Source organism: Emys orbicularis, chromosome 7 (assembly GCF_028017835.1).
Source record: "Emys orbicularis isolate rEmyOrb1 chromosome 7, rEmyOrb1.hap1, whole genome shotgun sequence".
Classification (NCBI taxonomy): Eukaryota; Metazoa; Chordata; order Testudines; family Emydidae; genus Emys; species Emys orbicularis.
The window spans coordinates 112,039,852-112,065,303 of NC_088689.1; the positions used below are offsets into that span (position 1 = coordinate 112,039,852).

Here is a 25,452-nt window from a genome sequence, read left to right on the forward strand (position 1 = left end):
GCACCGCTATGTTAGTGAAGATGAACTTTTAAACACTCCTTGTTTGGACTGAAGAGGGACTAGATGAGGGTCTCTCCTCTGCCTCACCCTTCACCCACTGATTCCATTTGGATCTCATGCCACCGTGTGATACCTCTTGGTAGATGTTGACTTTAGCATAGTGACTGTAAAACTGACCTCAAGTCAGTAGAAGATTTGCTTGTGAGAGGCATCATATACATATGAGAGCTTTGGAAGGACAGAGCTGTATTCTGCCACTGGGCCCAATTATGCCCTCACTTGCTCCCATTGAAGTCAATGGGGTTGCGTTGCACAAAGAACTGGGTTCATTGATTTCATGGTACTTTCAGCACCTAAACATGGGCTTCCACCATGTTAGCTAAAGGAGAACCCTTCTAGCTGTGAAATAGTAGGAGGCTCCATAATCACTAGAACTAACCAGTGGAGGGAGACATTATTTTGTGCATTAGGCCAGTGCATTATCTCAGATACTATGATGATGAGCACCCTAGAATTATGATGGTTGGTACTGATGGCAGGATGGATGTGGGGATCAGTTATGGCTGATGAATTTCCCCCCACTATTTAAAAGGTGCTAGATGGTCTGATGAGCTATCTTGCTGTTCCAAATTAATTTTCCATCAGTGGCTTCCATAACTATGATTTCCCAAATTCAAGTCAACCCAAAATTTGTTTTATTTGCAGTCTCATCATAATTTCCATATCTGTCCATCATTCAACTGCCTCAACATTTAGCATAAATGATATGTTCTGCTTAGGAGAGGCCCAGCAGTGGCTTAACAAGGGGTAAAACAGGTCAGGTATGAGGCACACTGCCAGACCTGTGTAGAGATCTGAAGATTGCAACAAGGGCTATGTGGGGCTATGTGCCATGATGTTGAGATGCATTTACCAAGCTATGGGTGGGTGAGGAAAGCCTGCACAGAAGTGGAGGAGCCCACTTGGTCCTGTAGTTCAGCTGACCGGTACATCACCTCTTAGATGTTGGACCCTTAGATCTTCTTGTTCTGATGAGTCAGTACTGATTACATCAGTCATGTTATGGTAGTCAGTATTAAAACAGGACTGACAAACAGACTGGACATTCACTCCTGGGGAATTAAAAAACATGCTTTTCTAAAAGGAGTAAAATTGCATTTTCTTGTGAAAAGCCACTTGCAAATTAATTATTTTTAAATTAATGACACAGTTTTTTTAGTGTTTCCACAATAAGGAGGAGAAGGGAATCTGATTTTGTGCCTCTGAAGCCCTTAATAAGTTAAGTGGTGTGTCTAGAGAAACGTCCCCCTCATCTGTAGAGTTCAAGATGGCAGATCTTAGTTTTAGAGGGGTGTTGTCTAAACTTTTAGGCACCCTAAATATGTAGAACTTTTGCAATCATCATAATCCTTGGTAAGGGTGAGAAATTGTTTAGAGTGGCCCATAGGATTTAACGAGGAGCAGTGGGAAGAAACTGAAAAAATAACGTGTAGGGTGATTATTAGTAAAAATGTCCTCACAGTGAGGTCTCAGACTGTAGGATAATCTGCCAGGGATAGAAACTCCATCCCTCGAGTCATTTAGAACTAGCCTAGATAAAGCGATTGACTGTACACTCCAGAGAATGGTTCTGGATGAATAGGTGAATACTAACGCACAGTAGACCTCTCCCAACTCTAAATTTCTGTCAGATTCCACACTGACATATGCCTGTGAATCTCCCACTGGACACAATGGGAATCTGCCCATGAATATACATAAGGACAGAATTTAGCCCACAGAGCCTATCAAAGCCTAAAATGAGACTTTAGAGGCTGAATTCTGCTCTAAGGGCATGTCTACACTGCCCCGCAGTTTGGACTATGAGGGTGTGAATAGCAGCATGCACCAAAATGCTGCGCTGTAACTCCCCCATGTGGATGCTGTGGGCTCAAATGTACACATCCCTAGTTCACGCTAATGTACTCCTCCTCAAATGGGACTAATTGATTTGATAGGAGTTTCTCTGGTATAACGGAGAGCTAAAGTCAACCTTATGTTGCCGCTTTCATTTGGTTTGTGTGCACTTTGCTCCAACCCTCAGAGGTAAGACTAATCTAGTCTTCTCCTATTTTCTAATCAGAGCCCCAGTGGGTGGAGTAGGAGTGTGGGGTCAAGTCAAATAAGACACAATTAGGACTGTCTTGGGCATTTAAATGAGTTAGTTCATTTCTAAGGAGGCTGTATTAATAGGTATCATATCTTTATATTGCTGAACTGTGCTTTTCCTATCACGGCTTTATTTTTCCCATATGAAATATTTAGGATCTGATTTATAGATACCTTCCCTCAAACTACAAGACAGCTCAACCCCCTTTACCCTCTCTGTATTTTCCTTATTAGATTAAAGACACTGACAGCCATGAAGTGCATCTTTTCAATGCAAGAGCAGCAGCAGCAAAAGCAGAAGAAAAACCAAAAACCTCAGATAGCACAAGCAAAAGACAGCGGAAAAAATAGTGACACTAGTAAATAGACACCCCAGGCATCTACTTTGTACAGAGATATAGACATAGCTACATCTTTCTAAACCTACTCTGCCATTTTGTCCAATCTGTTCTATTTTGATTATTAGTCACAGGAAGTATTTACTTTTCAAATCTCAATATAAAATTGCAGTCACCAAATGCTTCTTGGTTTGCTTGGTCTTGTTTTCCTCACTTAAAGAAGGTTCCTCCCGATGTACACTGGCCCCGGTGATTGCACAATGCTTGGAGAATTCCAGCTTGACGGAAGAACCAGTGAGAAACCAAATCATTGAGGATTTATGTGAACTACGTGTCTGCTTTAACCAGTGTCCAAAGACATCCTAGAATGTCTTTGCAATGGAGGTAGGGGAATGGGCTGACACTGAACAAGTCCAGGTGACTCAGGAACATAGAGGAATCTCTGCAGTAAGCTGGTTTGAGTATCTGCATTTCCGAGGGCTTGCCGTAAAGGTGCAAGAAGCAAAAAGGAGAGGATAACAGCCTGTTTAGATAATACTCCGGCAACCAGTGTGATAGTACACTCAGTTCTATATGACTGGAGAGGCCCAGGACTGGCATAAACAAGAGATGCTGGCGAGCAGTACTGAGGTGCCCTGGCAGAGTTGTGAGAAGGGGACTCTCCAAAATAACTAGGAATAAAGCAGGTCGGGATAGAGGGATTTTGACAGAGCTGTGGGGGTGACCCCACAACTGGAAAAGAACTGAGTTTGATACAGGTCAGGATGAAGGCACATTGGCAGAGATACTTCAGTGCATCTCCTGGCAACCCCAACCAGTGGGCTCCTGCCATGTGGCGCTCTGGTCAGAATTTAAAGCTGCCGCCCATCCCCTGAAATAGAATTCCTATCCAGTGCAACAGCCTCTGTGTCTGTCAGGAGGACATTTCACATCCCTTTGCCAGCAGAAGTGAATCTGCCCCATCGTCTGTGGATAAAAGAGGAAGGACATCAGGGAAGAGCTCCCAGCTGATTGGAGGTGGAGTTTAAGGTTAAACACATAACAAACTGCACTGGCATAGTGCCCTGGTTTTTAAATACATATGGAGAGCTACCTTACAACGGTATTTAAAGAGAAAAGGTGGGTGAGAGAATATCTTTCATTGGACCAACTTCTGTTAGTCAGGGAGACAAGCTTCTGAGCTTACACGGACCTGAAGAAGAGTCTCTCTAATACCCTGGGACTGACCCAGCTACAACACAACTGCAGTGGCATTTAAGGCAGGCTTCTTTCCTCATCAGAACCTATAGGTAGGCTTTTCTCTAGCACATTTCATCAAATTCACTCGGCTTCCAGGGGCACAGCAGTTCAAAGAAGCCAGTTCAGAGTCAGCCACTGCAATGTCTGTAGATGCCAATGTTTCTTTAGCAATATTTGTTGTTTGATTTTTATTGATACATTTGTTATGAACATCTGTCCAGACAAGGGGTGATAGAAAAATCTTGGCTCTTTCATTTAAGCACACAATCTGGCATGGCACTTCAGTGATTGGCTTTGTATATATATATCAAAAAATCCACCCTAATCTCATCCTGTCACATCCTTTTGAGATGATACATATTTTTATGGGTGTCCTCTCTCTTTGCCATCCCATGAGCTCTTGTCTTATTGGACTTGAATTGTCCAGTAGATCATCACCAATTACACAGATTTGGATTTTCCTCTTGTATTAAAGTGTCCCTTCAGGGCTCCCAACTATTGTCCATTTGTCTAGGAGCCAAAGGAGTAAGAGGGTATCCTCAAGCAGTGGGAGGCGCATCTACTTTAAAAGAAGGAATGGGTGAAGCAAAATGGATGTGATCACTGTCTAATTATAAGAAAAGTAAAAGAGGTTAAGATTTTCACAAGCTAAGGGATTTAGATTTCAGAAATCTTGAACAGATATTGTATTTTTGGGTCAGCCTGATTAATGAACCTAGCTGAATAGCAAATATTGAAAATCATCTTGCAATGAATGCATGTGCTGCAGACAGCAGCTACAATTACTGTATAAACTGCACACCCATACATGTGGGGAACTGAGCCCAGAACCTTAGCCAAAAAACACAGCCCTCTGCCACTTTAGATCTCCTTCAACTAGTAGTAGTAGCAGAACTCTTATCTTCTCTCTGAAGCAGACACTGGAGATCAATATTTCTCATTCATTCATACACCCACACAGAGTATTATAGTATTTCTTTGTTTCATCACATTTTTTAGTGTAACATTTTTCTGTAGACCATTAAGGACATATGTCATCATATTTAAAGGGACATAACCACAATTCAGATTTTGGATTTTTAAAAAGTGTTTTATACAAATTGGCTAACATAAAGCAATTTGGATATCTCTGAAGAACTGTGTAAGTAGTAAATATTCTCATCTAATGTAGTTTACTAAGACGTAATACACTTAGAACATTTCTATTTCATTTAAACATTCGCACACATCGTTTGCAACTCAAAAGAGTATCAGAATTGTCTTAGGGCTGCTGAAAAACCCAAAAGTGAAACTGATTACGATTGGGAAATGAAATTGATCCACTTAGTTTTACTGTCCAAGTTATATGAAGTGTAAGGGGGGGAGGTGCAGGAAGGAAACAATAATAGTGAAGAAAACAAATTAGAATTTTAAAAATTCTTTCCTCTTTCTGTTATTGGTATCACAGATAAAGCTTTTTCTGTTACATTTCTAGGTCTAGAATTTGCCCTGACTTACATTGTCATTTCTGCAAAAAGAACGAGGAGTACTTGTGGCACCTTAGAGACTAACAAATTTATTTGAGCAAAAGCTTTCGTGGGCTACAGCCCACTTCTTTGGATGCATGTAGTGGAAAATACAGTAGGAAGATATATATATATACACAGAGAACATGAAACAATGGGTGTTACCATACATACTATAAGGAGACTGCCGATGAAGTGGGCTGTAGCCCATGAAAGCTTATGCTCAAATAAATTTGTTAGTCTCTAAGGTGCCACAAGTACTCCTGTTCTTTTTGCGGATACAGACTTACACGGCTGCTACTCTGAAATTGTCATTTCTGTTTTCACGAAGTCCCTTTAATTTGTTCACTTAAGGTAACTGAAACAAGCAAATGACTAGTCCTGGGTGTGAGTGCATTGCTAAAGCACAGATGTGTGGGGAGAGGGTTATGTGCTCCCCAGGAAGGGCCCCATCCTTACCAGTGCTGAGCACCTCCTGGAAGGTGCTGAATACCCTCAAGTGCCATGGGGAGTTGAGAATGCGCAGATCCGCACAGGATGGGGACCCAACCTTGAGTATCTGGGGACACCTCTGTGTTTCAGTAATTGAAGGGGAGTGCAGGGCGGAAGAGTCTCCCCTGCCGGCTGCTTGTTGCGTTGATTTTATTCTTGACTTCATTTGATTATTTCCCTGTCGTGTTTTGTTAGTGTCAGCAAGGAAGCAAATCAGTGCCACGAACTATCCATCAGCCTTACAAGTTGCCCTCCAAGCCATAATTCCTAATTATTATCCAGCTGCTACATGTATCCTGTGTGGATTGACAGTGCAGATGGGCACGAGAGTGAGATGTACTAAGCCATTGTCTGAAATGTGCTGTGACCTTTATTCCTTTGTTAATTTTTTTTTCTACTCTAGGAATAAAGTTACCTTGGGAGCAAAACATGGATCTTTAAATAGAACACAGGGTACAAATAAAAAGCCCCTGCCATGAGAAATGTGCTTGCCAAAAGAGCTCATGTGAAGAGCGCACATTGCAACCATAGTGATCCTGGATTAGAGTGCTGACCTTTTAAATGATAATATTCTATCTGCCTAGCATGATGTACAGCTTGGATGTCAGGGCTGTATTACCATTATTGTTCCTTATTATGTAGCATATAATAATGCGTTGCGCTAATATAGCACCTTTCCGCCGAGGATTGCAAAGCAATTTAGAAATAATTATTAGCCCCATTTTACAGGTGGAGAAAATGAAGTAAACAGAGATTCAAATGCTCTGCGCAAAGACACCCAGGGTCTGTCCACATTGCATGGTAAACCTGGTCTTACAATTGCTGGACTCGGGTGTCACAGACATGCTAACGCGGCCATAATGCACTACAAAGACCTTCTGATACAGGTCTGCAGTTTGATCTACATCCATACTGCAGAATGACAGGATTTGGACCCTAGTTACAGCAGGACTCAAGCTGTGATCCACCCCCCTAGCGGGGTTCTAGGACCCAGGTCCTGAGTGCTTGCTGACCTGAGTCGGACTGATTTGTGTGTGGACCGAAGCACAGGCTTGGGCTCAAACCTGAGTCAGAGCCTGGACATAGTGTGCATAGACACAGCCATCAAGACAAAGGTGAGATTTGAAGCCTGACTCCAAGTCACTTGCTATAATTACATAGCAATGCTACTTCTCTGGCTAGCAATAGGAGAGAGTGAACCTCAACAGCTTTGGAGTTTCAGATAAGCATCAAAAGTTCGTACGTCCCTGCTCCATCCCAAACTGTATCTGTTGGCTCCTCTTCTGTTCCTCAGTCTCTTTGAATGGGGCTTTTGTCTGCTTTTCTCCATACACAATTCACTTTGATGGCTCCTTTCATACCATCTCCCACTCCCACAGTGTGACAGATTTGCTTGAAAAAACATTTACAGTTGGAAAAGCAGATAAAATCAATGTGAACGTTTCCTCCGTCACTTTCTTCTGTCTCCGCTTCCTCTCTTAACTTTGACCTCAGCAACAGATGACAATAATAATGTAAACATCTGGATTTTTTTTCCACACCATAAGGTTCCCAAATGGAACCTTGAGAAGCACGGTGACTTCTGTTTCAGTGCATTCCCAATAGGAAGAGGGAAATACTGTAAGGAAGATGCTGGCTGTAAACAGAGGCAACAAAACGGTGGTGACTGATCTTACATTTTCTGTGTGCTAAGAGTTTTAGTCTCCCCTGGTACTGTGCTGTAGTTTTATGATTCAGGACAATTGTTATGTGAAATTTGCCCTTTGAATTGTGTCTCCAGCCCTACAGGTTCCTTGGGGCTCTCCAGGGGTCAATGAATAGTTTCCAGAAGTTAGATATGTAAATGTGACCTAATAGTGCGGAGTGAGCTAAGCTTTCATTTCTTCTTGGCCTTCCTCATACCAGAGCCAGGGCCAGGAGGCAGACTTGGATGAAACATCATTTGACTCTGTTTTGGTGATGCAGCCTTATGAGCCAGCATTGGTTACAAGGGGTGAGTGAGGCATAATTGTTCAAACAAATGCTACAGGGGACTCCTATGGATGTTAGTGGGTATTTAATAGGTATCAATGGGAAAGATTATACCTGTAATTTTCTGACTGCAGATTCTGAAAATTGGACATTTTTACCCAAGGGCACAACTACTGAGGAGAAGACGCCACAGGTGGCTTTAGGCATAAGTTAAGTAGGGTTGCCTATCTGAGGGATGTAGTACTGGGACCACCAGAGTCACACAGACCCAAACCTCCCTTCTTCAGCTGTAGAGCTTCTGCTTGCCCAAAATGGCATCATGTGCATCTGAGGCCTTGATTCTCAGCTACATCTCAGAATAATTTGTGGAGTTCCTTAGAGCCAATGCAAAGGATTCTGGGGACCAGGTGAACATGACTGGAATAGAAACAGGGATGTCTTTGTGAGGGAAATGACACTTGGCGGGGACTCGTTATGTTGCTGAGCTGGAGAAATTGATGTGGGGGGGAAGCGGCTGAGAGAAAGAGGCTCAGGTCCCCTCTTCACCTACCTCAGCTCCTGGGCCCTTTCAGGGAGCAGAAGTTTGAGCCCTTTCCTTGTTTTTGGAATGGGCCAGAGTTACTCCTCCTGATGCTCCCATTGGTGATCTTTAGCGGCTGCTTCCGTATCCATTCAATACAGATAGCAAGTTATCAAGATTGTGAGAACAGTTATAAAATTCCTCTGCCAGCTCTTGGAGCTTTTTTGTTCTTCACCTTTCAATAAAGCAGGCAAGTGTTGGATGCAATAGCTTCATAACAAAGTGCCCTCTGGAGCGTGTGATAAATTAATATGGGCCAGAAAATTGCCATCATTAAAACAACATTTTATTGCTGTAGCTGTCTATTTCTTCACCATATTATCTAAGAGACGCTGCGTGATTTTACACAACTGATGCCTGGATTAATCCTGTGGGGCAGAGGAGGACAGAAAGGAATCTAGATGAATAGCTAAGATCACGAGGGAATAATTATCCTTTTGTTTATCATCTATCTATGATATTTTTGAGTCACTCACCATGGTATCTAGGCAGTATAATCACAATAGACCAAAGGGAAACAATCTACCCCACCATGCTCTCGGAGAATATAAAATACTGGATTGCTACTACTAAACTCAGCCCTAAGATGTAATCTTTCTAAAGCAGTGAGCATGAAGATATTAGGCCTGATTCATGTCTCACGTGCAGTGATGTAAAATCAATTTAACTCCATTTAATTCCGTGGAGTTACACTGGGGTAAAACTGGTGTGAGAGGAGAACCCAGCATCCCCAGACCTTTAAACAATAGCCCAATTATTTATCAAGGAACTACACTCCCGAAGGGTGAAATTAATCTCTTCCCCTCGCAAAGCCCAGGTAATCAGACTTCAGGCAAGGAACTAGGCAGACATCAAGGGAATGGAATTCCCCAATACAGCACAGCCCCTCTGCAAGCTCCTGGGCTGGAATAACAACTAATGCCCCTTCCCCTCTGTACCCCCTTCAAGGAGGTTTTGACTACTGGATCTATATAGTCACAGATCCTCTGGATCCTCTGAATTTGTGACGCAACCTCCCACAGCCACACTTTGTTCCAGCTTATCTAGAGTGCTGCTCTGGTGCACATTGGACATGGGTAATTCCGCAGTGTACACCCAGCTTCAGCAGGACCAACAGCTGTCTGGATTGTCATCTCCAGGTAGGGTGACCAGATGTCCCGATTTTATAGGGACAGTCCCGATTTTGGGGTCTTTTTCTTATATAGGCTCCTACTATCCCCCACCCCCTGTCACAATTTTTCACACTTGCTGTCTGGTCACCCTATCTCCAGGCATCTCCCTCCATCTGGAAACTAACAGCAGAGCCTCAACCCGGACTGCGACTATGCGTCCAGGAAGTAAAATGAGGCAGACTCTCACCCACCACCCCTTGGGTTAGCCTTAAAGCTGAAGCCACGCAATTTCCCATAGAATCATCTTTCACTTGAAGAAAAACCGCCCTCTCATCAGGGTGATTTCAAGTGAATTGTGTTGTATAGTTTCTTAGCGGCTTCCTGAATCACAAGGACTGAAACAAGAGAGCTTTTGGGTCTGCCACAGCCAGCTGCCCTGAGAAAGGGATATCATCAGCCATGATGAAGACATGCTGCACCGCATCTCCCTACCAGAGACACTTACAATCTGTGCAACTCAGTGATGCGCTCTGGTAAGAGAAACCAATGCCAGCTGGGAAAATGTAACTCATCTCAGCAGCCCAAATCCACGTGGAACACCTCCCAGCCATATATTCTGTAGACAGCCTGGATTATTTATACTGAAAATCTTTGATGTGTAACAAATTCAAGCCTCCATTTAGTACAACAGCATAAAAATCAATATATTTAGCGAGTGGTATGCGCTCAACCATGAGTGCCAACCTCAGGGCTGGCTGTCAAGAAGCAGGGCAGAGACCCCCCCAGACTGGTTGTATGTTCTATAATTAGATTTTACCAACCCAGTAAGAAATGTGAACTCCTGACACCCTATAACAGTCTTACCACAGCGTCACAGCCAGTCCCCTTGGACACTCCAGTCTATCTTGCCACCCAAGCAAGCTGGACTTAATTATAGTTGGTTGCTATACACCAATGATCTAAAAAGATTCAGGTTACTTCCTGTCTCAAGGGACCAGTCACTTACCTCATGTCAATTTGTACCCCATCTCTCACTAAAGACAATGCTTGTAGCCAATCCTATAATAAACTAACTAAAGATTTATTAACTAGGAAAAATAAATGAGAGGATTATTATAAAGTTAAAGCAAGCAAACACATATACACAAATGAGTCATAATCTCTCTCCTGCCATCCATCTCCACACTCTGACAAACAGAGGCTAGGGCAGGGGTAGGCAACCTATGACACACGTGCCAAAGGCGGCACGCGAGCTGATTTTCAGTGGCACTCACACTGCCTGGGTCCTCGCCACCGGTCCAGGGGGGCTCTGCATTTTAATTTAATTTTAAATGAAGCTTCTTAAACATTTTAAAGACCTTATTTACTTTAAATTCAACAGTAGTTTGGTTATATATTATAGACATAGAAAGAGACCTTCTAAAAACGTTGATATGTATTACTGGCATGCAAAACCTTAAATTAGAGTGAATAAATGAAGACGTGGCACACCACTTCTGAAAGGTTGCCGACCCCTGGGCTAGGGACCACCATTCCTTACCCATCCTGGATAGTAGCCATTAATGGACTTAACCTCCATGAATTTATCTAGTTCTCTTTTAAACCCTGTTATAGTCCTAGCCTTCACAACATCCTCAGGCAAGGAGTTCCACAGGTTGACTGTGCGCTGTATGAAGAAGAACTTCCTTTTATTTGTTTTAAACCTGCTGCCCATTAATTTCATTTGGTGGCCCCTAGTTCTTATATTATGGGAACAAGTAAATAACTTTTCCTTATTCACTTTCTTCACACCACTCATGATTTTATATACCTCGATCATATCCCCCCTTAGTCTCTTCTTTTCCAAGCTGAAAAGTCCTAGGCTCTTTAATCTCTATGGTTAAAACCATAGTCTATGGTTTTAAAAGGTGACAGAGTTCTAGTAACCTGTCAGCTCTGAATGGCTTTTTGGACTAACCCAGGTTGACCTGGGGAATCTCTGATTCTGTTTTGTAGCTCTGGCCTTGTGACAGTCCAAACAGCAAAGAGAGATGAACATTTTTCTTGTTTTTATTTCCTTCGTCCAGAATTCAAGATAGTGGGACAATCCCTGTTGCACTACCCTCTTCATAGGTGTTAAGAGGCAATTAACAACATTTTTGTATTGTGATGTCCCACAATGGCCCAGTTAGTTTTGATAGGCCTTCTTGATGGTTACAAGACAATCCCTCCTGACTGGGTTCACAGTTTCAGAACAAACATTTTTACAGGCCTAAAGAAAAAAAGTAACTATTACCTTACAGCACGTGATAACAATATTATAAGTGAGATTAGTGCATGCAGTAATTTACAAGTCGTAACACATTTTTATAAATTCAATACCCATCTTAACCAGACTAACAAACAGGTGAAACAGACTGATTTCCAGCAATGAATTTGTCAGTGCTCAGCTGAGGCCTAAAGCCTTGGCAAGAGCGGACACCTGATCTGCCACAATCACAGACAACTGATATGCTCTGCAACCATTGTGGGAATCTGTAGTAATGGTGTCTGCTAATTAAAGCACAGGACCAGGGACCAAGAGGACTAATCTCAGATTTTTAAAATTGTACACAGGCATAATTTGCACGTGCAGTTACCATAACTGGCCATGCAATTGCAGACATAAATAATGCATATGTATAGCACTAAAAAAACCAGAGCCCTGCATTCACTCCATGTGAACTTGGGCAAGTCACTTAACATCCCTGGGCCTCAGTTTCCCAATCTACAAAACAGGGATGATAAGAACCCATTTCACAGGGGTGTTGCAAGGCTCAATAATTAATGCTTCTAAAGCACTTTGATATGCTCAATGAAAGGCACTAGAGAAACAAGAGCCATGCTGTACACCCACTCTCCTGATTAAAAGATAACAAAGAACTGGCTTTCCAGCCACTTTTAAACAGAATGCAGAGAATTCCAAAGGCTAACACCTGAGAGAAAATCTGAACAGCTCAGACAGTGGATGCACTCTTTTCTGCATAGCTTCCTGGGTATACTCTTCTAGTCCATTATTGAGGTGCCAGAATGAGTCAAGGTTTGCCTCTCATATCTGTGCTTGAGGCTATAGGTCATCTCCTATACCATATACACACCCCCATTTATAGCCATTCATTTACACCAGAAGCATTGCGATACATAGTACCTCGTGACAGCTGTGAAGAAAGCTGTCAACCACCCCTGCAATGTAACAGCAACGTTGGGAGGCCAGGAATAGCCATTTGAAGAAGTGAAATAACCAGGGTAAGGCTAATGGAGTTCCTACCATCAAAGATACAGCACATCTAGAGGACTTCTGTTAGAGGGACTCCTGTGTACGTGTTGTGTTAAGAATTATGACTTCCCATACCATGACACTAGACTTGACTGATTCTTGCTGTACAGTATAAAGGAGTACCTTCCAGATGACTGACGAAAGCTAATTATTCATACATGTTCAAAAAAGCAAAGAAAGTGGTGGTTCAAGGACAATAACACCCAATTACTGGATGTTCCCAGAGAGGTCCAGGACACTAATCCAATAGAAGAGGTTTGGTGCACAATGAAATCTCATCTATGTATGTAAAATCATGTAACGAGTTTAGGAAAAAAACAAGCAGATTTACTGGATGCAATAAGGCAGGATGGAGAAAGTGGAGGGATGGAGGAGATGTGTGGAAGAAATAACGGGCTAAACCCCCTTAGATTTACTGGCTGTAATAAGGCTAAAAAAAACCCCAATTAATAGTGGACAGTTAAAGAAGATTCATTAATCACAAGCACATGGTTCTCTTAGCCTCAGTGGAGGAAACTATCTGTTAGAATTTATAGATTGTAATGTTATCCTAAAGGCCACCATTGCAATTGGCACAAAGTGCCCTAAGCTGAGAGGCCAAAGATCGATGGGACACAAAGACTCAATTATTATTTCAGCCCAGCAAGGGGTCCCTCCCAGTCTGGCAGGGAGGCACATTGCTGGGGCGCTGTGGGGACGTTTTTATTGCTGTTGCTTAGTCTGAAGACTGACACTTTTGACCACCACCACTAAGGCCCCGACTCAGCAAAGTATCTACGCACTTGCTTTACTTGAAAAGTGTGTTTCTGTCCCATTGAAGTCAGTGGGCTTTAAGCCTGTGTTTAAATGTCTTTTGAATAGGGCTAGAGTTAAGCACATTAATTTTAATTATTATTATTGGTATGGCAATAACGCCTAGTAGTGTGCTAGTCATGGACCAGGACCCCTTGTGCCAGGCGTTGTACAAATACAGAACGGACAGCCCCCAAAGAGCTTAATATTAGCATGTGTGTAAATGCTTTGTTGAAAGATCACCTAAGTCATTCCTGACATACTGTATTATGGGGGGGGGGAGGGCGGAGAGAATCAACTGTAAGACAAAGTTGGTGAGATATTTTATTCATGCCAAACAAAACAGAATTCTTAGAATTCTGAACATCAGTGGAGTTTTCTAACTGCCTTCCAGTCACACCACACCCATCTCATAACATAGGCACTAACTCTGTGGGTGCTCCAGGGCTAGAGCACCCACGGAAAAAAAATAGTGGGTGCTCAGCACCCACTGGCAGCCCTGTGGGTCAGTGCCTACCCCTCCCCCCAGTGCCTCCCACCCACTGATGGCCTCGCTGATCAGCACCTCCCCCTCCCTCCCAGCACCTCCTGCCCACCACGGATCAGCTGTTCTGCGGCATGCAGGAGACATTAGGAGGGGGAGGGGGCAGGAACAGGCGGGGAGGGAAGAGACAGGGGCAGGGGCAGGGGCTTGGAAGAAGGGGTGGAGTGGAGGCGGTGCCTGGGGCAGAGGCGGGGTTGAGCACCCCCGGATAGAGAGGAAGTCGGCACCTCTCATAATACCCAATAAATAGCCATATAACTCTAAGCCCAATGGAAATGTTTCTGTTAATATTTTAAAACTCCAATCAAAATAACTGATTTTAAATAACCATTTTTTTATTCCCCTGCTCTGTGTGCAACAAACATTTTTCAGGACTGAGAACCTGAAAGTGAACTGGAGTATACACTAAAGTGAAGCTGACTTCATTGTGTTTCCTTTGCCGCACTGAGAGAAGTATACAAAGCAAACAACAGGCACAAACAGTGAAAAGTAAATTGGATTTTTAAAATTTTTGCAGTTGGTTACATAGGTAAAATCATTTGTTATGTGACTTAAATCGGCAGTGTCCCCTTTAAAAAAAAAAGGCCAAAAATGCAGAAAGAACATAAATTTGGAGTCCCATGTCTGTAACACTTTAAAATAATGGTGACGCTAATGAATGCTAAGTTACAGTGGAAATCCGATACAAGGATTCCTGGCTCCTAGATTATAATGACAGGACTTCATAAGGCATAATGAATATACCATAGGAGTGAATAATGATTAGCTCATTATATTAAAATGTTACCTATTTTTCTCTATTAAGGAAACGTTCATTTCATTTGCTCTCCCAACAAAGCAAACACTTCAGGAGTCCCTGTTATTCTTTCTACAACGTTGTTTGGTTTGTCAGTGGTAACCGTCTTCTTGGGTATTGTGATATATTGGAGGGGATAGTAAGCGTCTTGTTGTTGTTGTGTTAGAACAAAGGAATATATTAATCTCAAACAACTAATTGCTGAGGCTTTTTGGTTGCTTTGTATGGATTTCACTTTCCTGTTGTATTTTTCAACCCATCTTCATTTTTTTTCTATTTAATTGAATTTATTTAATTAGTGCTGGTGAAAAGCACCAGATTGACAGGGAAACGAAGTCTTCTACTCATCCACAGAACAGGGGAAGCAAGCACAAGGGCAGGAAAACCTCCCCTACTTTGACCCACTCATGCCTCAGCTCTGTGCTAGAGGAATCACCTCTAGGGGTTAGAGGGTGGTTTGGTTTTTCCAGGCCCACTCACTCTTCTGCTAAGACAAAGAAACCAGATATAGTACTGGTGGGTTTTGCAAAATGGGTACCTGTCCACACTAGGAGCTGGGCTTAGAGCTCATGTGACATAGCTCATGCCTTGGCCATCATATAGTCATGACTCTCAGTGATTGGTCTCCTGGCTTAGGCCTGGTCTACACTGGGGTGGGGTGGGGGATCAATCTAAGTTACGCAACTTCAGCTATGTGAATAACGTAGCTGAAGTCGACCTACTTAGACCTACTCACCGCGGTGTCTTCACTACGGTGAGTCGACTGCTGCCGCTCCCCCCTTGACTCTACCTGCGCCTCTCGCTGAGCTGCAGTACAGGAGTCGACGGGAGAGCGCTCAGGGATCGATTTATCGCATCTAGACTAGACACGATGAATCGATCCCTGCTGGATCGATCACTGCCCGCCGATCCGGCCGGTAGTGAAGACATACCCTTAGATTTAAAGCAGAGGCCTAATAGTGAAAGTATCATCTAACCTCATCTATAGATTAATTGTTGTAAGTGTGTTAATGTGATGTGTCTGACGAAGTGGGTATTCACCCATGAAAGCTTATGCTCCAATACTTCTGTTAGTTTAGAAGGTGCCACAGGACTCTTTGTCGCTTTTTACAGATCCAGACTAACACGGCTACCCCTCTGATACTTGTGTTAATGTAGTTATAGACCCAACAATATCTTCTCTTAGAGGGTTGCTGGCAACCCAAAGAAACCTCAATATTTTCAGAGAGAGAATGGGTGGCTCTCACGTGATCTGAGAGTGGGGCAGTAGGCTAATATGACAGATGTCCTCAGGACCATATTATTACATACTTAATGAGGCTTTATATTCGTCAGCCTAAACACTCTGTGGTTAAAAACAAATAATTAAATAACCACACACCCCCCATCAACTATAGCCGCAGAACATTCACTAGGTGGAGATGTCTTTGTTTGAAAAAACAGCGTTCAGCTAATGGAGTGCTCTGGCCCTCGGTGGGTGCTGAGATGAACTGAAATGCTTGTCCTATTCCTGAGCCGATCCTCAACCAGTTTTGATTCTGGTCAACCCAAATTTGGACCGATAACAGGTTTAGTAGCTACAAGTTGGATGAGATTCATAAACTCTTCTGTGGTCCAGCCACCAGAGGGATACAAAGAGCCATCCTCTTAGTGTGAGTTACATTGTCACTAAAAAGATGGGCCTGAACCAAAATTCTGGATCCAAACGTCCCATAATTTTGGGGAATCCAAGGTGCTCAAGCCCATCTGTAGCTGTCACAGAAAGCGGAAGTCTCTATCGGCTATAACAGCATGTCTGTTGGTTCCCAGTCCAGCACAAAGGAAACAATATTACCCCTGTGCCTACAACTTCTTCCAGTGCAGAGGATATATGAAAATGGCATCCTATGACAGACAGCCCGCCTCAGTGGCTGAAGCCCAGGCCAGAAGCAGCAGCTGTGAAAATGTGTGCTTCTCTTTTAAATAGCAAGATGGAAGAACAGGAACCTCCTCGGGAGGAGACTCACAGTGTGAGGCCAGATGGAGTAGTGGGGTAAGGAGACAGACGCCTCCTCAGGTGATTCTTGCTGCTCTTCTGAAAATCCATTAAACTAATGGTGTTGAACATGTTGCTTGGTGGGACTGGTGTTCCTGATCCAGGCAGGAGCACAGCAGCCTCCAGCCATGGAGACTTCTGCAGGGAAGGCTTCACTGCCTGTCTGGATAATTGGGTGATTAATGAGATATGCCCCTGACAAACAGTTGCATGTACCTGGCAAGAATGCTAATTTCCATACGCACAAAGCTTGCCAATGCAGCAGGCAGAAAAAGTTCCTGCTTTCTTTTCAGAGCCTGTATCAGGATCAATGATAACCTCAAGCAAAAATACTGGACCCCTCCATCCTCTCTCACCCCTTCAGCTACCTGTAACAATATATGGGGTGTCAACATGTCCGAGATTAGTGATTAGCCTGAAGCAAAAGCCCAAACTTTGCTCAAGGTCTGAATATGGTGGCTCAGACCTATTTCTGTCAGGTATTCTAGTGAGGGACATTGTTGCTCTGCAGAAAAGCTACCATCAGTGATTCTTTACTTCAATATCTATCATATTTGCAAAGCACCTATAACCTTGGTATTCAAGTGCTGGAAATATAAATATATACAAAAGATGGCCATTCTGCAGAGGAAATCCTACATCCTTTAGATCATGTGTTTGTAGCATGTATTTGGTAATGTCAAGAATTAACGTGTGTTATGGTCAGAATAGTGATAGTGTAAAAATGGCACCATCTTACTCAATTTACATACATCCTTCCCTGGGTGTCTTAAAGTCACATCTGATTACTGGGAGAAAAGCAGTTTATACTGTTCTCCAGGAGCCAATACAGCTTCTGGAGAGCAAGTTAGATTCCATTCGGCATTGTCAAGAACGCCTGTTAAATTCCAGACTGAGGAACGTTAACTACTAATAGCGTGGGAAACAGAAAGAACCCAGCTTGGTTTTCAGATCCCTGGTGGAGATTGCTATGGTAGCAATTAGAAAAATCATGTTTTGACTTGCAAAATGAGCAAATTTGATTTGGAGTCACTGAAAGAGACTACAGAATTCTGTTGTGCTGGTGGGCACTGAAAGTTAACATTAGAGACCTCACTACAACCCTGCAATACTGAATGAACAAGTCCTCTTTCCCTCACACTTGCCATCTCTAAATCCCAACTAGAAATGGTAAAAACAATTCTAATGTTGCTGAATTTTTAAAATTGAAATCTCAAATTTCAACAGAAAAAAAGTGGGGGCGGGGTTCCTGAAAAAGTTTGTAGTCAACTAACTAATCCCAATTATGCAATCACTCTTCTGAATTCAATGTGCAATGGTAGTTGGAACAAAGTGACTCTCTCAATATCTGGTCTCAAGAGATTTCCAGCCCAGTTTTGCAAATGCAGGAGATGCAGATAGTTGGGATAAAAACCCAAACTTATAGGTGGTCACCTGACCTGAACCTTTAAGCTGTTTGAGGGTCTCCAGTTCTCAGGTGAGGTTCTCACAATTGCTTCAATGTGACTTTTAGATCTTCCTTTGATTTTGCATTTATTCTTATCTCCACATACACCAAGCTAGAGGCAAATTAGATGTTAAAAATGTCAGTAAAATAATTATAACTCTTGTAACTAACTGCAACGTAAAGGTTTAGACAAAGCTCAGATGAGGAGGGAGTATGACATCTATATGCTATGTTAATATAGTGAGGAGTCCTGCAAAATCACAGCATGGTCCAATTCTAGCCTTTCTACCTATAATCTGTGGTCCTCATTCATTGTGAAATTCCCACGGCTTTCTGCTGTTCTGACACTATAAAGCAACAGTAAAATCAACTTAATTGGCAAGTTAAACTGAGTTTATGGCTGCTCTGCGTCACTGGAGAGGCTCAAAACAACCAGAGCATTCTGATTAATCTGGCCCTGTATCTTAAACAGACCTATAAAGGAGTCGTATTAATCTGCTTTTATATCTCTCTGCCACTGGCTTTCTTGGTCCAGTGCAACCACCTTCGCTCAGTCCTCACCTAGAGGAGTCTGAATGCAAGTGAATGTGTGGGGGTAGCATTTTCCATGTGTGCTACTGTCCAGTAGGTATTTGAAAGTCACTCCGTTAATTAAGATTCATGGCATTTTGGGGATGACCTTGAAACAAGGTCAAAATGGTAAAAAGTTCTTCCCCATTGTCCTTGCTCCAAATATCCTTATCTGTCACTAGGCTAGAAACATGTGTCAACAAAGATGCAACTACTTTATGGTAACCACCCTCCTTTATTCCCTTACTGATCCCTAGGTGTGTTATCATTTGTCATGTTATGACTATATTTCAAATTACAAACTCCTTGGGGCAGTGACCATGTGTTTTATTCATATGCACAGCACCATGCACACCTCTGGTGCTAAGTAGCTATGCTTGTATAAAAAGATAAGCCAGTGCAGCAGCAGAAGAAATAACCTTATATTTCTTTTGTCCCTTAAGGCAGTCCCATCCAGGAAGGCTGGGGCACACTGGGAAGTTCAGAAAAGGGTAGATCTTGCACTGCCACTGTCTTAGGTGTGGATAAAGAGTGTTTTTTCATTCTCCAGGGCAGTCAATATGGCTGACGCTGGCAGACCATGTGCCAGCTCATGCAAGGCCCAGGGCCTTGCTGAACACTGACAAATACATAGCTGCAAATCATCTGTGGGTTAGTGTAGTTAAAATAGATAGTAGTGTTATAAGAGTGCATTTAGTGTATAGACTTTATGGAATGCTTGTAGGAGGCTGCATGTATTAATCCTGCTTATAACATCTGTACCACATGGTATGAAGTTATGTTGAGTGTTTGCATTGTAAACCTCTGTAATTGTGTAACTCACCAAACGGGGGGAAAGGCATTAATTAAGGTAAAGTGCTTGGTCCTGCACACAAGATGGCCCGCTGAAGGCAGATGAGGCATTGGGTAGCATCAGAGGACAAAGACCTTATTTGCATCCCTAACTCCCTTAAGGAAGGAAAAGCCCACACATGAACTCACCCATCAGCTTGGACTCTGGGGTGAGGGGATAAAAGTCCCTGACATGGAGAAACTGGGTGGATCTATGCTGTCTGAGCTCTGAGGGACAAAGATTCCTAAACATAAGCAGGAGATCCCCATGCTGATTGGCGTGGGTCAGCCCTCGAGGACGTATAGAGCTGCTTATTACAGAAGCTGATATTACCTTTTTAAATCTAAGACTGTAATTCATTTGTGTGTGTATATTTCCTGTTTTAACCTTGTAACCAATTCAAATTTCTTTTTCGTGATTAGTAAATCTTTAGTTAGTTTGATACAGGATTGGCTACAGGCACTGCCTTTCGTGTGAGATCTGCGTCCAGTTGACCTGGGGTAAGTGACTGGTCCTTTGGGACAAGGAGTAACCTGAATATTGTTGTGATTTTTGGTGTAAGGGACCATCTGTCGCATAGTCCAGCTTGCCTGGGTGGCAAGATAGTCTGGGATGCCCAAGAGAACTGTCAGTGACTCCATGGTAAGACTGTTATTTAGGAGTTCACGCTTGTTACTGGGTGGTGAAAGCTAATTAAAGAACATCCACCAACTTGGGGTGTCTGCCCTGCTTTTTTGACAGTCTGCCCTGAGGTTGGCATTCACGGTCGTGAGCCACTCCAGACAGCATGACAGTGGCTATGGCTGCCTGGCTGCCTGTCTGTCTCTGGGAGAGAAAGAGGGATGGGTGTGTGGGTGCACGCCTGCACTCAATTGCTACAATTGAGCTCAGAACAAGATATCCCAACAAATTTCATGGCGGAGGAGGGCTAGAATCTGAATCCTGATCCACAGCCACATTTTGCAGCAAGACCATATCTCTAGACGGGCCTGACTCTCAGCCCCACTTTGGGGTGTTCCAAATCCAGAGCCAAATTCAGTGGCTCAAACCCACCTATAGTAATTTCCTTCTTTGCCATATCCCCAGCTATGGAATGATAAAGAGGGTCAAGTACAATGTCCTGGGGAGCAGCACCCTAAGGGAAATGTACTTGGAGAAGCTGCTGAATGGTAGATTTTTCTCATCCAGTCAAACTTAGATCTGGACTGAGCAGCTGCAATTCCATTCAAATGAATGGAGTTGTCCCTACTTACAGCAGTTTGGAATTGGGACCAAGTATTCATTACTATTATCTTGCAGCATGTGCCTATTAAAGGGCGGATTCCACTTCATTTATATCAATGGCCAAGCTCTCGTTGTCGACCATAGGAGTGGGAGCGGGTGCCAAAATGCACAAGTTTATCTTAGGGTGAGCAAGCAGGTGTGAGGACCCTGCTGTTTAGATAATAAGCCAGACAAATAACTTATCACCTTCTTCTCTGCCTGAAGACATCGGGTCTGTGCAAGTAACCCACCCCGCCCCCCTCAAAAAAATCCAAAGGCATTTTCTTTGTGTGTGTTTGACTGTTCACGTTCAATAACCCTGCCATTTAAGAAACAGGGTCATTAATATCCTCTTTTTTTTATTGGGATTCACTTTAATTCTCCATTATTTATTTCACACACAGTCAGACTCAAAGTGCTGCGAAGGGAACCAATATCTGGGTTTTACTGCAGGTCTTGGCAGCGGTTGCTGCTGCATCAGAAGTAAATATCTACACCCGCCCCCTGCATCTAATAGAAGTTTTATGACTGTTGCACGAACGTTGGACTATCTGACGTGGTAATTCCAATAAGCTTCTCTCTCAAGCCTTGGGGACGGGGAGAAAAGCTAATATATCTTGATTTTTATTACAGGCTTCACTTCTTTCACACTCTGATGAGAGAAAGACAACATTTAAAGCAATGTGGAATTTTACTGCTCTGGGGAGGAGTTCAATATAAAGTGAAAATTACAGTGTATGGAAACCAGGAGATTGGAGTAACAGGCAGACTATTTTATTAATACCCTAGAGTCATAATGACTGCAGGGCAGTCTCTCCAATAGACACCACTTATCGTTTAAGGGCTGGTTAATAACTGCATTTGCTTGGTTAAGGTAAGCGTGTGTTCACAATTAGACATGGATTCTGATGGCTTTTCTCTTGCTTTTGGCTTTTACACACAGGAGATGGCAATTTGTGTGGATGAGGACAAAATGGGGGAGGGGAGCCTAGAGTGGGAAAGAATGGCAGTTAGTTTTCACATTGTTTGATTATATAACTCCCTGATGTCTACTTTCCTGACATGTGACTGGGACTGTGCAGTTTCCCCTTTCCACTAAACAAATATGCTAGAAATATACACAGCTATACTTTACTATCATTCAGTCCATAAAGATTAAGATCACACCATTTAAAGTTGAATGACAGTTCCTGGCGTTTACCCTAGTGCCAAGTGGAAGTCTACTGTATGGAGCTTCCTTAGACTGTAAATTTGAGGGAATCCATTGAGAACATTCAGATGACCCACACACCAGTTGCTTTCAGAATTTAGAGTTGAACAGAGAGAGCAGGGACTTGTTTACTAAAGAATGCAGGATATAAAAAATAGCCGAGGTTTCTGATTTGCAGGCTGGATTCTATATGTCCGAACACTGAATAAACCCAAAGAACTTTATGCTGATGTAACAATGAATGAATACACACACACACACACACACACACACACGTTTGGATCTAGATACTGACCCAGATTTGAACATCCACAAAAAGATGAGATTTTAATTTTGGTTGTTTTTCTGTTTTGTTTTTTTGTTCAGGAGACAGGGAGACAAATTCCCATCTCATTCTAAAATTTCCCTTAATTTATGTGTGTTTGGATCTGAGGGTTGGTTTGAAAGTGTCCCTTACCAGTATCAAGGAGAAAAGTTTCTCTCCCACCCCAGCTGTATTATATAATTAACCAAAGCAATAATTGTTTTCAAGCCACCCTGATTTAAAAGCAGCCTGAAAGTTGTTAATAGATATCTAGGGCCAAATTCCCCTCTTGGTTACATGAGGGGAGAATTTAGCATCTGAGATTAGTTCTTACAAAAGTTACTGGGAGTACAGAAAACATGTCAAGGGACCATGATGCTGGCAGGCTGTGCCAGCTCAGGATTTTCACTTATAGTTACATAGTCTTAAATACAGTTGCTACTGAGTAGCACAGCAATGAATCCTGCTGTGGCATGTGCTCTTAATTTGTAGGGATTAATTTAGTATTTATGAGGTGTTGGAGATTTACAGTATTAAAACCAGGGCTCTGTGTGCTGCTCGGCAAACGCAAACCACTGGCTTCTCCTTCTGCTTGTCCTCTCCACCTTCTCTTCAGCCCACCAGGGCAGTGCTAAGAGTGCAAAAGAAGTTAACCCCTTACATCTTCCACCTATGTAAAAAGTAATCTGCCCCAGTCCTTTCAGTTGGAGAAGTTCTTCCACTCTCCCTCTTTTAAAAATATAAAGGCTGCACCATGGTGTGCAGAAAGGCTGCTATGTTCCATCCTAGAGGTGGCTACAATTTCACTGGTGAGTGGATGATCCCTATATTGTATGTGGAAAGCTCCATTTTCATATATATTCTTTTGGACATCCATGTCCCACATTTTGATGCTCACTTCAGGGGTTAGGTGTGGAAATTCGTAGTTTACATGCCTGAGTGTTGATTTGCAATCCAGCTGCAGGATTTGTATTTCCAGTTGACAGCCAAAGTCTGAAAATGGGGCCCACAGTTAATTCTGGGCTCCTGTGAGGTCAACCACAGTCTAAATATAACCATGTAATTATTATTCTCAATGTATTATTATTAGACATGATTTCAAGCAGCCATATTTCTGCTGGATCTGGATGGTTTGGATCTGGATTTTTAATATCCCCAAAGTTCTAGGGTGTCTGAGACTGAGATTGTAGTTCAGATCCATCTTCATTTATTACATTAATGCTACTAATTTTGTTGGATAGTTCTGGTATGTCCATAGTAATAAACTGCATTAGGTTTCCTGGTCTGCTCTATTGATTGTGTGTAAGCAATGCATGAAACTCACAATACCTTATGTGAACACTAAAGTATTTAAATTTTGTTATGATCCCTTGTCCAGCATGACACCAAGTTCATTAATCTTACAGTTCATTCAAAAGTTTCTTGGGCACAAATCAGTGGAACCCACATTACAATGCATTGTCTCACTGCTTCATATACCAACAGGAACAGGAAAGTTTGAAACAGTCTCCATTGTATTTCATTTTTATAGCCCAATGGAGATTAATGTCTAGGTCCTAGATACAATTAACCTTTCTTTGGGATTGCTACAACCCATACACGCTTCCCATACCCAACCAACTGTATTTAACTGAATATACCAATAGGTGATGGAGATGTACATTGCCCTGTGAAATAGGCAGTACTGCTAAGTGTACGCTTGGATATGTCACAGAGATTAATGCGTAGAGGGGACAGGATAGCTCAGGGTTGATAATGGCATATAGAGCCTTTCACCTTTAGGTTGAAATCCAGCCAGGTCAGCAGTGAGCAAATGCCATTACCATCTGAGGGCTGTTTGGCAATACACATACAATAAATGAGTGATTTCAGTCCACATCCTATAAACAAGTATATGCTTTACAATACTAGCTCACTACCTCCCTCTCAATTGGACAATAGAGAGATCAGGGACTGAATGGAGATGAACCCTCCCCAAGTTTGGAAGGAGTCATTTCAGGACAGGGGAGAGGCACATGGGCAGGATGGTGGAGAAGACACTTGAATGCTGTACTTGCCCCAAAAGTATTCAGTACCCCATGCTGTCAGCCTCAGGACCTTTCACCACCATGGAGGGTATGACTGCACTGCTATCGGACGTGCGATTGTAGCTCATGTAGGCATACCTGCAGGGGCAAAAAGACACAGCAGCACAGATCCCTGTGCGGGTTAGGAATATGAGAACTTACTAAGGGTTATACAGCCTGCACGGAAGCCCACACTGCCATGTTTTCACTGCTATTGGAACTCATCCTAGCTAGATTAAAGCTAGCACAGGTACGCTGCAATCACACCTACAACTGCCATATAGATGTACCTTCCATTCGCTAGACAAATGAAAACACAGCTGGCCAGTTTATTTGTTGGGTAGGTATGCAACGGAAAAGGGGGAAATCAATGGTGCTTTTATTTTTGCAAAACCCAAGGCAGTGCAGATCTGAATCCAATTTTATCTGATCTCCCAGATTTGAAGGATTAATTGTTCTGGATTTCCCTGTTTCCAATGTACAGCAAAGATTAGAAAAGCCAGGAAAGGGTTTTTCTAACATGAAAACGAAGCACTGGAAGCAGTTATGCAAATCTCATAATATAAATTGTAGCCAATCTTATTATTATAGCACGATTACAAAAACAAACAAATATTCCACCTCAAACCATAACAAAAACAACATTAATTCTGAAGTCGGGTTATTTCGTTTGGATGTTTGCGCTAATGCATGAAACAATTAATTGCTCTGTCTGTCTAATGATAATCACATCAAGGCTCTTGTATTTTTCATCACCCATAAACATTGTAACAAAGGGCACAAGATCCTTCCAGGCCTCAGCCACACTTCATGCCTGGTGACATCTTATAGCACATTTCAAAAATTCATACAGTACATTCGACAAGAGGGGAAATTAATCAGTGACACGTCTTTGGTTTATGAGTCACAGTGG

The 25,452-nt window shown here is 42.6% G+C and overlaps 1 protein-coding gene across 1 annotated transcript in view; it reads left to right on the forward strand.

The window, feature by feature from the left end:
* Positions 1-2,515, forward strand: part of C7H3orf20 (chromosome 7 C3orf20 homolog) — a 52,358-nt gene extending 49,843 nt beyond the window's left edge. Inside the window, exon 15 of the mRNA XM_065408263.1 lies at positions 2,383-2,515. Coding sequence (XP_065264335.1) covers positions 2,383-2,515 — 133 coding nt within the window. The remainder of the gene's footprint in view (positions 1-2,382) is intronic.
* Positions 2,516-25,452: the final 22,937 nt, after the last annotated feature.